The 16,510-nt window shown below is 43.5% G+C and overlaps 1 protein-coding gene and 1 long non-coding RNA gene across 8 annotated transcripts in view; one reads left to right on the forward strand and one right to left on the reverse strand.

Moving 5' to 3' along the window:
* The window catches only part of LOC129487737 (uncharacterized), a 65,950-nt gene that overhangs the window by 8,425 nt on the left and 41,015 nt on the right, over nt 1-16,510 (forward strand). The window lies entirely within an intron of this gene.
* EXD2 (exonuclease 3'-5' domain containing 2) overlaps nt 8,563-16,510 on the reverse strand; it is a 53,071-nt gene continuing 45,123 nt past the window's right edge. For all 6 annotated transcript variants that reach the window (XM_055289010.2, XM_063644381.1, XM_055289016.2 and 3 more), the window contains 4 exons: nt 16,042-16,148; nt 15,652-15,787; nt 14,262-14,618; nt 8,563-11,311 (listed from right to left, as the gene is read on the reverse strand). In XM_055289010.2, coding sequence (XP_055144985.1) covers nt 11,095-11,311; nt 14,262-14,618; nt 15,652-15,787; nt 16,042-16,148 — 817 coding nt within the window. In that variant the 3' untranslated portion in view covers nt 8,563-11,094. The remainder of the gene's footprint in view (nt 11,312-14,261; nt 14,619-15,651; nt 15,788-16,041; nt 16,149-16,510) is intronic.

Here is a 16,510-nt window from a genome sequence, read left to right on the forward strand (position 1 = left end):
GAATTCTATTTACTTGTTTTAATGTTTTAAACCATTCCCTGCCTCAGCAAGAATGATGGGCAATCAACTAGGATACAATTTTCTTTATTATCATTTGATTCCCCTCCTACATCTTACACACACACACACACACACACACACACCCCAACAACTTAAAATAGTCCATTTGTTCAAGAATCTGGAAACTTCTGGATTATAGCAGACTAAAAAAGAGAAATTGGAAGAATGTACAAGAAATTGGTACATCTCGGGATGCCTCTGAGGAGGGGAATTGAGGGGAACATGAGTAGGAGAGAGACCTTCATTGTATACCCTTTTGTGCCTTTTCAATTTTTTTACCTCTTTACCTAAAATTTTTTTCCATCAAGAAAAAAGTTTTCCTTCCTCTTTCGTCTACCTCAGGCCTCTCTGCAGCTCAGTGCCTAGGGAAAGAGGAGCCCAGTGACTGAGCTGGAGTCACACACTGGAAGCTGCCATCAGACCAGGCCCTACCTAAGGCAAACATCCCTCTCTAGCCAGGCTGGCCAACAGCCTTGCTCCCCTGGCTGCCCCATGGGCCTGGAGGGGTTCTGTGGGTGCACACCCGCTGCTGGCTACCCCTGCCACCGGCACTCATCTGAGCTGTTGAGCTGTGTAGGGATTCCATTCAGAGTGCTCCAGTAAGGGGCTGGCCCCATAGCTCCAGCACCAACCAGATGGGCAAAGAGGCCTAAGAATTCAGCAAAGGGGGAAGTACATCCAGCCTTAAATTCTCCAGGCTGTGCCATCCCGTTTCAAATGCAGACTGCCTTTGTTTGTTTTCTACTACTAATATAACATGAGGACAGGCTCATAAAAAAGAATAAAAGGGTGAGAGATGAGTATGAGACAGGGTCCTCACAGATCCCTTTGCTCCTGGCCTCATCCCCAAACTGCTTGCCTCCATGTGGCAGAGCTGAGCTGCAGGGTCTCTGGCAGGGTCCCACTGCCCTGGTCTCCCCAGTGCTGGCTCCTCATCAACTTTCCCTCATGACATCCAGCCTCCACCTGACCTTCCTCTTTTGATTCTAATCTTTAATGGGTGCTGGCCCATCACTTGTGTGTCCTACTTCTCTTTGCCCCTCCTCGGATTTCTGATCCCCCCCCCCATTACCTGTTTCGCCGACTTATGGCACTGCCACACTGCCAAGAAATAGCCGTCATCGCTGAGGTCTGCTTCCTAGTCTGGAGCTTTCACTTGCCCCACAACTGAGATTGTTGAAGTAGGAGCCTCTACCCTCTATTCACATTCCCCATACCCTACCTCCTTCCAGAATCAACACAGCCAATCTCCCCTTAGCAAATAAAAAATACTCATGTCCTTCCTTTGTGTGACCCCTTACTGGGAACGCAGAGCTCATGACGCTTAGGTCTTGTAAGTGGCCTCCGTAGATAGGGTGGGAAGAGGCCACATTGGTCCTGTGAAGTCCTAACTCTCTTTGCTGAAAGATACTCTTTTGAAAATGGCTCTGCATGCTGCCCGTGCTCAATCTGGGGTGTCCTGGCTGTGCTGGAGCACTGACTGCTGACCTCACATTGCAGGCCCCAGCGTTTGCCACTGCAATGAGCAGCCTCTCCTGCCTCCCCAACTGCACACAGGCCCAGGTGGGGCTGGGCTGTCCCCTAGCAGGCCATGGGAAGGTGGAGGCAAGAAGATCATCGGGAAGCCATGACAGTCAGACAAGCAGCAGCAGATGGGGATGTGCACTGGGTGGACTGGACAAATAGCATGAGGAAAATCAGCTTTGGGGACAGAAAAAGCCAAGTGGGAAGTGTAATAAATACTAAAACCAGAAAAGCCTGAAGACAGTCCATCTAGGGAGCAGCAGGAGGATGACTAACATCACTGGAGTTTAGGTTGGAGGGGAGGATGGCAGGAGGGGCTGGGGTGGTCAGTATTCCAGGTGCTAGGGGCAAGAGAAATGGCACAACATAAGTCTCTCGAGAAGGGTAACTCACCTTCCAAGCTGTTGGACTCATTGGCTGCCACAAGAAGAATCTATTTAAAACACACCAGGTATTTTGCCTCATTCTGTTTCCCTGCCCAGAAAAGGCTGGAGCCGAAGGCTGAGGGAAGGATTCCAGCATCAGGACCCTGCATGGATGACACAGCCGAGACCATTCAGGATGGGGAAGATCCCTGCCCCATCCTGAATGACCCACACTTACATCCCCCACCCCCACCCAAGCTGCCAGGCCACTAGACTCGCATATTGAACACAGTCCCAAAGGCAGCTTGTGGTACCATTTCCACTGGGAAATACTCAATGGCTTCCTTCACCCTGTCTTCAAACTTGTCAGAAAGCAGATGCTGCTCAAATCTGACAGCTGCTCTTAAGGGCATGCTCAAAGGGCACTCCCTGACCAGTGGGAATATTCTTAATGATGACTGAGAGGCCTTGGGTGTTAAGACTATGGCAAGACAAAGGTGAGCATGAAAGGGCATCAAGGGTAAAATGGCCCTAGGGAAACCATAAGGGACTTGAATTGGAAAACACCAAGAGCCTCGCTCCTTTCTCTGGACTGTGTATCTTCGGGAAGTTCTAAATTTGGAGAAGACCTGACTCCTTATCCACCTGCCACAGAGAAAGTATTAATAAAATATAAGGCTAGCATCTAGGAGAAGTGGCCCAGGAAAGCCATCTATGCAAATTTTGTTTCCTTCCTACTTGAGAGGGTTGGGGATGGGAGGTCCTTCCTTCCCTGGCTCATAAGCCCATGAGTTGTGTAAAACAGTTCAAGAAGGCAGAATATAAGCCCTCTGTTGTGCATGAGATTCATATTCTTGAAAGAATTAGTGTATAAATCAAATTTTACGTGCCAGAGAAGCTGGCTTTTCAAAATAAATTTGAAGTCAATCCTATGTTTAAACAGAAGGATGGCTTGTGAAGGTGAATAACCATCCTAGGTCACATTTGCAAATTGGGAACTCTGAATGTCTGACTTGGATGGTGGGGCAGGGAGTTCTGTCTAGAGATTAATCTACGGTTTGCTTTTAGGTTGCAACTAAGCATTACTTTAAAACAAACAAAAGACTGAGTTTTTAAAAAAACATTTTTAATGGAAAATTTCAAATATATATATATAGAGAGAGAGGGCCCAATATAATAAACACACAGCTTCAATGATTCTCAACCCATGGCCAATCCTGTGAGAAACATGAACTTTTGAACCAGCTGACAGACATAGAGGATGAACTTCGTGGTATAGAACAAAAAGAATTAGTCCTACTGAGGCTGCAGTATCCAAAACGTTTCTGCATAAATGCCCTAAACTAGAGCCTAAAGTATGAAACAAAGCGGTGGAGGATATTATTGGTTCGCGACCAAGTAAGAATCTTGGGAATTAAAACACAAAACAAAACCACACACACATACAATCTCTCTGAAGGATGCAAATTAATAGTAACACTGGTTGCTTTCAAGGAGGGCAGAAAGACTGAAGCGATTTTCATTATATGTTTTTTTTAAATTTTATACTATGTGCACATTTTACCTATTTTTAAAAATTAACTTATTAAAAACAAACATGAAGCTTTGCAATAACCAAATCCACTAGATGTGACAAAAGGGAAAACTGCCTGGACTCAATATATAAGAGGACTTATATTCTGCCTTATTGAACAGTGTTTTACATAACTCATGGGCTTATGAGCCAGGGAAGGATGGACTCTCATCTCCAACCCTCTCAAGTAGGAAGGAAACAAAATTTGCATGGATGGCTTTCCTGGGCTATTTCTCCTGCACCCTGGCCTTATATTCTATTAATACTTTCTCTGTGGCAGGTGGATCTTCACCACACTTTGATCTGGATTTACTGTGTTATAGTAATTTCCTCAGCTAGAAGAATGCACAACTTTCCAATCCCAAAATGTACATCATTAGAATAGGTGCTTCACATATTAAAAACACCAGCCCCTGGCGGTTATATGGATATATGCATTTGTCAAAATTCATTGAGTTGTATTCTTAGATGTGTGCACTTTATCATATGTTACTTATACTGCACTTTAATAAAGTATTGCTAAAAACGAAAAAAAAATCACAGTCCTTGTGGACAAATAAGCCAAAAAAATCACCACTTAGAGGTTTGTTGGGTTGATGGTTCAGAGAAAGCTGCTGTTATTAGGAAACATTATGTGGACTTTTTGCAAAAACTTACTCTTTGGAAACCACCACTACAGCATGTGCTTTTGGTTAAGCATTCCATGGCTGAAACGCAACTCTATGCTGAAATGCCGAGAGGATGAGGCAAAATCTTGGCCAAGGTCAAGCTCTGTTGATGGTCTGAGAGGGGGATGGCAGCCAAGTGCTCTGCACTTGTATAACATTTAAAAAAGAAAAACTAACCTAAGTCATCTTCTGTTCCTTTTTGTAGCCAACTTTAGTCCTGCTCATTGTGTCCAAGAACTCAGAGGGAGCCATATGTGCAACAGCTCAGGCTTACCAAACCTCCAGGGCCAAACATACATATCTTGATTAAAAAGAAACAAAGCCAGCCAACAGGGCTTTAGTTGATTCCATGGGATATAAGGAGAAATTTTAGAATTTTAGATAAAGTTAGGGTCCATCGAGGAGAGGGCAGAGAAATGTAGTTGAGCTTCCTGATTGGCTAGCTGCCTACTTTTTCTGAAACAAACAACAAAAGGACCCCAATTTGGTAAAAAGCAGGGGCTCATGTCTAGATCTAGGTGATTATTGTGAAAAGAGCTCCAAGATGAACACACTTGATATAAATCTGTGTTACACAACGAAAAGCCAATCCACTTTGGGACTGAAACTAAGCACAAGGATGGACTAGAAATTGTATTTTCTGTCAGGTCATAGGGGATGGATATATAGAGAGAAATGTCTTCAGCAGCTTATAAAATGCAAACTTTACATTTTGCACATGTCTGTCTAGCTGATGCCCAGGCAAAGGCAAGCAGGACAAAGTCCAAGGCATGTCAGGGTTATACAAGACAGGCTCCAGAGATGCTTCCCTGACTCCCTGTGAGTTCTTCATGTCTTAGCACTCATGGATGGGTAAGAATGTGTTAACACTGTGGATGCCTCCAATATTCTTGGGCTGTCACAACACCACACACAAAACACAGAAAGAGTATTTTTACTTATTGGTTTAAGGTTTTTTTTTTCAAAGTACCCAATTCAATTCTCCATTACATGCATATATACACATATATACATATATATATACACACACATATGTGCATATATACACATATGTGTATATATACATATATACATATACGTATATGTATATATACACATACGCGTGTGTATATATATATATAATCTTAATTTCTTTATCCTTAAAATGAGAAACAGTCTTTCCCTACTCAATATCCTCCCATCTACAACACCTGGCACACTTGCCTCATTTCCCTTTTACACTTATCTCCTATTAAATCCTACAGCACTGGCAATGTGGTTAAACATACAGATTTCCCTTCTCTCTTTCTGATTATTCAGTGGACTGGGCGATAGGGAAATGTGAGTTCCCTAAAGCCACACACAGACATCGCCGGTGAGACAGGTATTCTGACACCAGATGGAGAGAGCAGGCTTCTCCCTAGTCAATGAGGCCATGGTGTGGCATCCTGCTTCCCTCATTACCCTTCTTTCCATGCAGTCTCCATTCCCAGCGCTGGGGGTGGGACGAGAGTGTGCAACAAAGCAGAAAGTACACAGTACTCAAGGGAAAGGGCCACATAAGGAAACAGTGGGGTGGACTACAGAATGCTACAGCTAGGAGGGCCCTTACGGCACATCTAATTCAAACCTCTGTAGATACAGAAAGGAGCCCAGAAAAGTGATCTGTCCAAAGGCACACAGCTGGTGGCTGGAACCAGAACCTCAGTCACCAGCACGCTTTTTTCTGATCCTCCAATACATGACAGAACTAGGTATAGGAAAGAGCAAAATTTAAAGTTCAGTTCATGAACAAGCCCCCAGCCCACCCCATCCCCACTAAACAAATAAACATACCTCCTTTAAAATATCCATGTTTCAATCTCATTCCTTTTCAGCCCCCTGTAGCTTACTAAGCTCAAAATTTTGTTTCTTACTCAGGACTTAATAGATACCCTGGTGGCCTGAGTGGCCCGAATTTCAACTCCGCCCTGGCGTGCTGCAGCCTGAGAAGGGAGATCTTTAGGAAGCAGAAGTAGGGCCCCGGCGTGATGGCTCACGCCTGTAATCCCAGCACTTTGGGAGGCTGAGGCGGGCGGATCACCTAAGGTCAGGAGTTCAAGACCAGCCTGACCAACATGGTGAAACCCCGTCTCTACTAAAAATACAAAAATTAACCGGGTGTGGTGGTGCATGCCTGTAATCCCAGCTACTTGGGAGGCTGAGGCAGGAGAATCACTTGAACCCAGGAGGCAGAGGTTGCAGGGAGCCAAGACTGCATGCACCACTGCACTCCAGCCTGGGTGACATGAGCAAATCTCTGTCTCAAAAAAAAAAAAAAAAAAAAAGCAGCAGCAGCAGTAGATTCTAAGTAGCCATTTCAACTCAGGAATATTCTGAACCCAAACATCATGCTTATAATAATGCTGCCTATAAACTCGGCAGCTTTTGAAGCTTATGCTGGGAGAAAGGCAACAGGCTACCCATCCAGCAAGAGAGAAAAATTTGAGAATAACAAATAGCAAAAAGCAAATGCTTTGAGTTCAGTCTGGAGGGTATGACATTATCTCCATTCAGTCACAACACAAAATGATCTTTGAGGCAGCCTGCACCATATCAGAAGGGGGTACAACCCAGGATGTACAAACTAGGTCCTTTGACAACTCTATTCCTCTGCAAAGGCAGTTCTTGATTCTCTCAAATGATTAACCATTTGGTCCGGTTACCCAGTTTCTAGGGGCCTCCAACCAGAGTTGGCCACAGATAAAGCTGGTTAGAAAAAAAACAATGGTCTAATGTACTTCCCACCTTTCTAAATAATATGTTAGCATTTAAGAAAGGCCTTGCTTCCTCAAGCAAAGGGAGTGACTAATACATCTCCTAGCAGGCTGGTGGAATAGGTACTTTCGAACACATGGGCTGTGTGGCTGCACGTCATCCCTGCTCCATTGCCTGATGCAAAACTGCTCCAGGAGTGGGACAGGCAGAAAGTGCTGGGCTCTTGCACAAGGGGCATCTTGATGAATGCCTGAAAATTATACCTGAATTCCAAAACAAAAGTATTTGGGGGACTGAGCCAGATTACAGGGCTCATACCTGTAATCCCAGTACTTTGGGAGGCTAAGGTGAGAGGATGGCTTGAGGCCAGGAGTTTGAGACCAGCTTGTGCAACAAAGCATGACCCTATCTCTACCAAAAAATTAAAAAATTAGCCAGGCATGGTGCCACAAGGCTGTAGTCCCAGCTACTTGGGAAGCTGAGATGGGAGGATTGCCTGAGCCCTGGAGGTCGAAGCAGCAGTGAGCCATGATTGCACCACTGCACTCCAGTCTGGAGTGAGACCCTGTCAAAAAAAAAAAAAAAAAAAAAAAAAGTATTGGGGAGATTATGTATTATTTTTATGTTATTCAGATCAATCAATAGTTAATCAAAACACGAATCATTCTTATACCCTCTTTTAGTTTATCTCTTCCAACAGAAACTGATTCTCAGTGTACTCCTAAGGGGATTAGGTACTCTCAAAAAATGACCATCTTATAACAGGAAACATAAAAGACCAGAAAGATTCATTTAAAATACATAATAATTAGTAAACTAGCAAACTGAGAAAATATCTCCTTTAAAAGAAAAAAATGATACTTCTTATAAGGCTGAGACATAAGGATGGGGAAAAAAAGGAAGAAAGGATAAATAAATGAATGAAAAATTGAGAGGCAGGGTAAACTAAGAACTTAACTTACAGTCAAATGTTAGGGCCCCAAACTAATAGGCAGAATAGGAAGGTGAACAAAACCTCTTTCTGCCTGCTGGATTCTTAAGAGTCTAAAGTGCAGGATTAAAATGGCTTTATTTCAACAGAACACATTTTGTCATCTGATCTCTATCCGTGACATGGATAAGAATAAGTAACTTATGGCTGTGCTCTTAAGCGGTTACAAATCCCTGAATATTGTGCCTCATTCACTTTGGGATGGCAAATCACTAATTGTTTGTGTAGCAGGGAAAAAACATCTGCCTATAGCCTATATTTTAAAATTTTAAATTTTTTTTTACCTTTTTTTTTACATTTTTATTTTAAAATAAACAGTGTTTCCAAAAAACATTGACTACAAGGGGGAAATGAGGCAATAAGTTTGGAAGATGGGAAGGACTCAAGAAGAGATGCTGAACCTGCAAACACAATGATCAGGGAGCATGCAGAGAGGCCCTTGCTGTGACACTGTCCTCTCACTGCCACTCATATGAAGCTCAGTGACTACGCTGGGACACTGGAGCTAAATGGTCAAAGAGAAGCATTTCATTCCTAAACGGTGATGTCAATTTGTACTCAACCCCAGCAATGTGAGTCCCCCTCTTCACAATCCAATTCTAAGATTCTATTCTTAAGAAATTACCGAAGATAGAGCCAAAGAGATATATATAAGAAACTTTATCACATCATCATTGATAATAAAAGTATCTGAAACAACCAAAATTTTCAACAGTGTGGGGATGGATAAGGTAGAACCACTAGAAATCGATTTTCAAAGATTTAAAAACATATGAAGTTATTGGTGATACCGTGTTAATCAGTGAGAGGGTAAAGTTAGGATACCAACCTGTATCCATGTATGACCTTCAATTTTGTGTAAATATTATACACCTTATATGCACTTTTTATACTGAAAGGAAATTCATAAACATATCAGCAAAGTTTAGCTCTGTTTTATATGGAGAGAAGATGGCTAATTTTTATTCTTTGTTTAGACTCTTCTGTAATGAGCATTGTTACTTTTATATCAGAAAAATAGACATTTACCATAAAATAAGTCTACCCTCAAATCTCTGATTTAAGATGACAATTGTCAGTCTTAGGAAAAGCCTGCTAAAGTTCGAAGCAGACTCGAAGAAAAAAGATTCAAATCTACACAGTAACTCTCTCCTGAAAAGGATGAGAAATCTTGTGTGACACAGTCTGGCTTTTTCCTCTACTTTGCTGCTGGCTCTATTTTACTGCGCCTCACAGAAAGCTCCATGGGAAAACTCATTCCCTAGCACCTTAAATGACCTTAAGTGTTTCTCACCTCTTGGCATGAGGATTAGAAGGAAAGAAAATGAAACAGCCCTACTCCCTTGTTTCAAAGGAAAAATTTTTCTTGCAAAGCTATCAAAATGACTTAAAATCAGCTATGCAAAATTTGAAACATAAGTCATGAGTTACGTTCAGTAACCAGTTGCTTTTTTCTCAAGAATGAATATAAAAACAAATCTATGAGTGCCCTCTTGTGGCAAGCCTGACTATTACCACAACCCAAGTACCAGCCTCTCCCCGTCTATTTCCACAGCTCTCCTCCACTCCTGGGCTCCACATAACACAGCCAGGAGGCAGAGACCCCATAATAACCCACTATAGTGAATGCACATTCCTCAAAGTGGCTGGTACTATTTGTTTTAAAGGATTTCTAGTTTAGATCCCAGAAATGCCTGCTTGAAGACAAGTGGGAATGAAGGGTCAGAGGAGCAAGATGCAGGATGTGCACGTGGGTTCATGGGCTGCTACTGATGGCCGATGGTGACTGTGTGTGGTATATCCATGCACACATACCATGGCACTGCCAGGAGGCAGGGACCCGTAGGATAAATAGCCCTTCCCCTAGGAACGCTTACCAGTTTTTTAAAGTCATGAAGTTTTACATTTACATCCAGTGAGCCTTGTGCTTACAAGTAGTTTTATTATCAATTTTAGAGTAAATATCACCAACTTGGGCACAATTCCAAAATAGAGCTCTTGTTGGATTCTGGTCATAAAATTCTTTTTTAAGCTTGTTAAGATCTTATAAAATAAGAAAGTTTTCCTAATATTTTAGAAAAATTACTAATCATTAATAAGTCAGTTTTATACTCAAAGTGATGGCCTAACATTTTGAAAGATGAAACAACACTCCTCTTGAACATCTAATGTATTAAGTAAGCTCAGTGTCCCAGGCTTCAGAGGAGACAGAAGTCCTCATACTGCAACCTGACCAGATGACTCTGGGAGTGAATTAAATGCTTAAAAGAGGTCAGTCTTGCAAATTCGATGAAGCACAGAATACAGGGGAACTGATACTGATTCTGATAAAAGATAACATTCCTCTCAGAAAGGGGTGAAGCTAAAAATCTTGCAGTTCTGGGGCAGGAGGAGTGCAACAAGCAGGCAACAAACAGCATGAAAGGAAAAGCTGAGTGAATTTCAAAGTTCTATTGGGAGATGGAGTTTGTGGTTCTTTCTGCCCCACCCAGGTCAAAGGCTCATTTCCAGAAAAGGATTTCTCCCAGTGATAGGGTGGAAGCGTGTGGCAGGAAGTTGCTGTTTGGTCCTGGAAGTGTAAAGGAAGGCCTTTTCAAGTATGTGAAGTAGACTGAAGTGACCCAGATGGGATGGATCCCAACCACATGAGTTAGGGAGAGCATGAAGCCAAAGAAATGATAATTACAAAGTTGAATTGGGAAAATAAATTTGACTCCTTGTTCACTTCTCCAGCCTTTGGAAGAACTTTTTCTCCCCTCCTAACGGGACTGATATACTGGACAGCCCCTGTTAGAGATAAACCGAGGCACTAGACAAGGAAGAAATGCATTAAAAACATTTTTTTAAAGTCTTGACAAGTCACTTCTGGGAGAATTCTTCATTTTTCCTCTGCACAGGGACAGCAGAAGAGGGAGAGTAAAAATAAAGGCAAAGGCCTCTCTTGTCCACAAAAATAAGAGAGGAAAAAAGACCCTGCCCGTTTAAAATCCAAAACCATAAACTCTCCTTCAAACAATATCTTTGCTCCAGCAGAAGCATCCTGGAATTAGTCTAGGTTAGTATTCTGAGTTGTGTCACCCAGGCTTTGACAATTAATGATGTATTAAAATGGGAACAGGCGACTCTTCGACCTTGGCTCCAGCTTCCCACCTGTCCTAACTGGGAGGAAAGCAGCTATCACGACAGCTGGATGGGAAGATCTTCCCCGAATTTCCGGAGCAGCTTCTGATGGTTGTGGTCCACTGACCACTGCTGGGGCAGGTGCTTGGGCTGCATGGAGTCCAGGAAGTGCTGACGCCAGCGGCTCTCCAGCTGCATGAGGGAGCGCAGGCCACCCTGGCTGTGACACTGCACCACCTTCAGCCCGTGAGGAACATAGTTTTCATTGGAGATTCTGCCAAGACATGAAAAACAAAGGGTCTGAGGGAAACAAGCACAGGATGGCCTCACAGACAGCTTCAAATGCTGCAGGCCAAGGGTAAATGGGGAGGTTGAAGAACTCCTAAAGGGTTAGTTACTTTGGTGTTTTCAAAACATCCTCTTTCTTATCTCTGCCCCTTTTATAGTCTGAACACACGACTCACAATCCCAACAGAAGGTATTTGAGGATTGTGAGCTCTACTGACAGGAAGGCCACTTCTTAATGTTCAGCTCCCACGAGAGGGGCACTACCATCCAGCTGATAATGGATGAAGAATGCTGGTCTTCCACTTCTTCCAGGATTACCCAGTGACCAGCTCACTCCTCTTTTAAGTTGTTCATTCTGGGACACAGTATTTATATGAGGCTGTTAAATCGGCCCACATGTTACACTTTTTCACAACACAATTTAATAACTGAATGTAAAATGCAAGGTAGCATATTTCTTTAGAGCCTTCTTTCTCACAAAAAGATGCCAAGCCACAGTGGTGAGAAGTGTTTCGGTCACAGTGAAATGCTACCATGGTTGCTCAGTTGTGCAAATGGTGCCATTAAATGGGAAGATGAATCCCTCCCTCCTTCCTAACTAAGCAGAGTCCTTAAAAACTGCTCCGATGCCGTGTGAATGGTGCTTTCACCTCCTGTGAATAAAGACGACCTTCCTCAAGAAGTACCCTGCCCACAAACACTCTCCTCTCCCTATATCCATACCCCACTTTCAATCCTCCCTCCCAAGACGCCCACCACCCCAGCAGTGTTGGCATCTCTGGGTATCTGCAGACACTTTATTATTAATATTTAGCTCATGCGCTTCCCACTAACTTGCCTGTCTCAAACAACTGTTCTTCTCAGTCACAAGTCCAGCATTCATTTATCCAATTCAGCAAAATGAATTTGTTAGAAAAGTCTGTGGCTGAAACAGGAGGTTTAGCTGCTTTAGAAAACATATTGGCAGCTGGGCGTGGTGGCTCATGCCTGTAATCCTAGCACTTTGGGAGGCCAAGGCGGGAGGATCACTTGAGGTCAGGAGTTCGCGACCAGCCTGACCAACGAGGTGAAACCCTGCCTCTACTAAAAATATAAAAATTAGCCATGTGTGGTGGCACACTTGTAATCCCAGCTACTTACAAAACAACATCTATTCTACAACCTCACAAAATAGTTATGGGGATAAAATTCTATAATTCTTTTAAAACTCTGAAAGATTTTTTAAATTTAAGATATAATAGCAGTTAACCAGTAAGAAATCTAAATCCTACTTTGTCGGGTTGTCATGAGAAACAATTAAGGCAATTTATGTGAAGTTTATTAGCTTGTTTGCTGCAAGATATAGTATATCTATAAGTATCTGTTCAATAAATATTTGCAGTATCTGTAATGGATCAGTAGTAATGGATCAGAGTAAAAAAAATTTTTGTTTTCTAAAAAAATTAAATATTTGCTTATAATTGGAGTTACTTTTTTATTTTTCACTTAACAAAAACCCTATAGGCAACCAGCATCACTCTCAAGGTTTTGTGAACTTATTAGTTCCCTTATTTCAACTCCTAGTCCTGTTGGAAAAAGTGACAGTTGGGAGGCAGAACTGCGCATGGTAGCCCAGAGCTCTTACCATCTGAGCCACGTGCCCATTCATTTCTCATTTCAGAATACTGCATTGTGTCACAAGAATTCAACTATGTACTCATGGAGAAGGAGGGAGAAAGCAAGGAAGGAAAAAAGAGAAAAGTAATTTACATAGTAACAGCAATTCTGCTCACCATTCCATTCAGTGAGCTGATACCCTGGAGTGCAGGTGAGATAGGAACTATGAATTCATTAGTCACAGTTCTCACAGACCTGTATAAAGTCAGAGAAACAAAACCACACATAGAATTGGCCCTCCATCTTTGTGGGTTCTGCATCTGTGGATTCAAACCTCAGGTCAAAACGATTTGGGGCCAGGCACAGTGGCTCATGCCTGTAATCCCAGTTCTTCCAAGGCAGGTGGATTGCTTGAGATCAGGAATCTGAGACCCGCCTGGGCAGCCTGGTGAAACCTCATCTCTACAAAAAATACAAAGATTAGCTGGGTGTGGTGGTGCATGCTTGTAGTCCCAGCTACTTGGGAGGCTGAGGTGAGAGGATCACTTGAGCCTGGGAGATGGAAGTTACAGTGAGCCAAGATAGTGCGACTGTACTCCAGCCTGGGTGACAGAGCCATATACTATCTCAAAAAAATAAAACAAAACAAAAAAACCCACAAAACTATTTGAAAAAAAAAAAAACTATCTGTACTGAACATGTACAAACTTTTTTCTCATTACTTCATAAACAAAATATAAAAGCTACTTACATAGCATTTACATTGTATTAGGTACTATAAGTAATTTACAGGTTATTTAAAGTATACAGGAGGATGTGTGTAGGATATATGCAAATGCTATGCCATTGTATATCAGGCACTTAAGCATTGGTGGATTTTGGTATCCAAGAGAGGTCCTGGAACCAATCCCCCATGGATACTGAGGGGTGAATGTACTGTATCTCACGGGGAACTTCAGAACTTTGAGGGTGTTATTGGACTATTATTTCATCTCATGTGCTGGCATGAGGATTTACGTCTGCATAGAATGTGTAAGATGCAGCTCCGCCACAACTGCACTCTCATGCTAATCACAAAAATGACCGAACTTAAGTGTATGATCTTTAAAAAGGTCAAAGAGAGGCACCTCACAAAAAGCAAGTTTCCTATGGAAAGGAAATCCTCAAGTAGATTGTTCTATTCCACTTCCAAGGTATCTTAAACTACTAGACACCTACTAGGTGAAGCATGAGGCTAGGCACTGTGCCTAAGCAGCCAATGCCCCCTCCCTGGCAAGCATTCTCACTAAGTATTGAGGGTTAATGTCCCTGGTACATCCCGCAATTCCTGTGCTTTGTACCTGGTCTCCAGGCTGGCAGCCTCTTGAAGCATCTCCTCTGTGACAGTGTCTGCGTTATAAAACTCTCTGAGTGCTTGCAGCAGCTCCTCCTTTCGATGAGCAGGCAGGCTCTCCGCGTTGAGCAGGGCCCTGGCTCCAGAACGCACCTGCCGGCGCTCAGGATCTTCCAGCAGGCGCAAGCCCTCCTCAGAGCCGATGGGGGCCTGGAACTCCTTGGCCAGCTGCTGCTTCAGATGGTTGTCATAGTAGTTGGAAATGGCATGGCAGGAGGTGCAGAGCAGCAGCACATCGTGGGAGTTGTGGTCCTTCATCTCGATGGGGAAGTGCTTCCGGTACTCATGTGGAATCACGTTCTTCCTGGAACAAGCCCAGCCGGAAAGCAGCGCTCATGAGTGTATGACAGAGCACATGGGAAGACAGCAGACAGGCTACTGGGGTTCTAACTGGGGCCTAACCACGACTGGGAAGCCTTGGGCACCACCGCCCAACACAGATCACAGAAAGGCAGTATCACCTATTCCACTCTCAGCCCATCTGTGTCTTAGCTTCCTCTCTCCTGCAAGTAAGTACAGACCACCTGCTGTGGGCTTCAGTGGAGGGCCAGCATAGCAAGAGGTTAATAACAACCTCTGAGAAGGCTGTGCTCCCAGAAGGGAAAGTCTCAGAGAACTGAAAAGATACTCTAATGGCCTTTGACACCTGGAAAACAACTCTCTCAAGAAGGCCTGGGAACCTGAAAAAGCCAATTTCCTTCATCTGAGGAATACCTTACTCTATTTCCCTGGTTCACCAGGTTCATCATTATTTTCTAAGGAGAACTAAGCTCTCAGGAAAAACTCTTGGCAGCAATGACTTTGTCTCACTTTGCAGGGGAGAAAGGAGGAAAGTGAGTGACTCCACAGAAGCCAGGGAGAAAAGCCCAAGTGTCTGGGCACTCAGGCATAGTTGGCAGCCTCACCCTCACGGTGCAGGGACCCTGATGTGAAACAGTATTACAGCACAGAGCAGGCTTCAGGACATCTGGATACTCCATGAATAAAACCATGGCTCAAAAAGCTGGTGAGCCAGTCAAGAGAGGATGAGAAGCACACAGCTGCTGAAGGAACTGGTCTTCAGTCTTTCATGAGCAAAAGGGAACCACTGTCCCCATGACAGACCATTACTGAGTATGGTGTTGCACTCCAGAAACTGAGAAACGGCTCAGGAGGGGTAAGGGCCACTATAGCAAGGGCAGCGGAATACCAAAGCTCCTGGGGAAGCTGGATGCTAGGGACAAGTCTCTCAGCCAAGCTGGACAGACTCAGCCACAGCCCCCAAAGGCTCTGCATATGGCTACAAAAGCAATTTCCATCTGCCACAGACAACCAGGGTGGCCCAATGCCACACTCACCGAATGTAGGAGTCTCTCTTGCCACACACTACACACAGATTCTCTTTAACCATCAAGTAATAGTCTCCAGGAGATTCGGGCCTTCCTGCAGGTTCAAACCGTAGCTTCACCACAAAGGGCTCTTCACTCACCAGCTCTTAAGAGAAGAGACATCAGTGTTTGACTGTTCCCCCTGCCCCCGCCACCACACCCAAGAAGCAGCACTACCTTCACTGTTCTCTGCTACGGCCTGGCAGAGAACACGATTTCTGGGTTGTGCCTACCCAGTCCCATGCATCTCATGGTCTCTCTGCCTTCTTCTATCCCTCCCTCTTCCTTATCTCACTCCCCACTCCTGCCAGCATCCAATGCACCTAATTAGAGATAAACAAGGACAGCTGAATCTCATACCACCAATGCCTTTGTCCAGGTACCACTGAGCTTTTCTTCTATCACAAGTGCAGAGGGGCTGTCCATCAGGAGCATGGAGAAAGCAGTTATCATAAAGAGGTGATTTTCTGCAGGGAAAGGAAAGAGAAATCTCAAACTGGAAGCTAACTGTGGGTCAAAATGTCTATTTCCTTCCCATGCTCTCTTCTGAGTGACTCAAACTATTCTCAACACTAAGGTCAAACACACCACTATGGAAAAAACAAACAGAGTGAGAAACCATGTTTAATCCTCACCTGCATTGGGCTAGGAAACAGAACTAAAAATGAATGAGTTTATGCCTCTAGTTTTTACACTTATGGACTAGGACATTAAGGAGTATGTTGGGTGGTTTACACACAGCTCTGCTGTGAATGCAAAAAAGAACCAAGCAACCAGAAAACTTCCAAATCACTGGATTAAAAGAAGTACATTAAAAATTTAAAAGTTC

This window comes from Symphalangus syndactylus, chromosome 8, assembly GCF_028878055.3.
Source record: "Symphalangus syndactylus isolate Jambi chromosome 8, NHGRI_mSymSyn1-v2.1_pri, whole genome shotgun sequence".
Taxonomy (NCBI): domain Eukaryota; kingdom Metazoa; phylum Chordata; class Mammalia; order Primates; family Hylobatidae; genus Symphalangus; species Symphalangus syndactylus.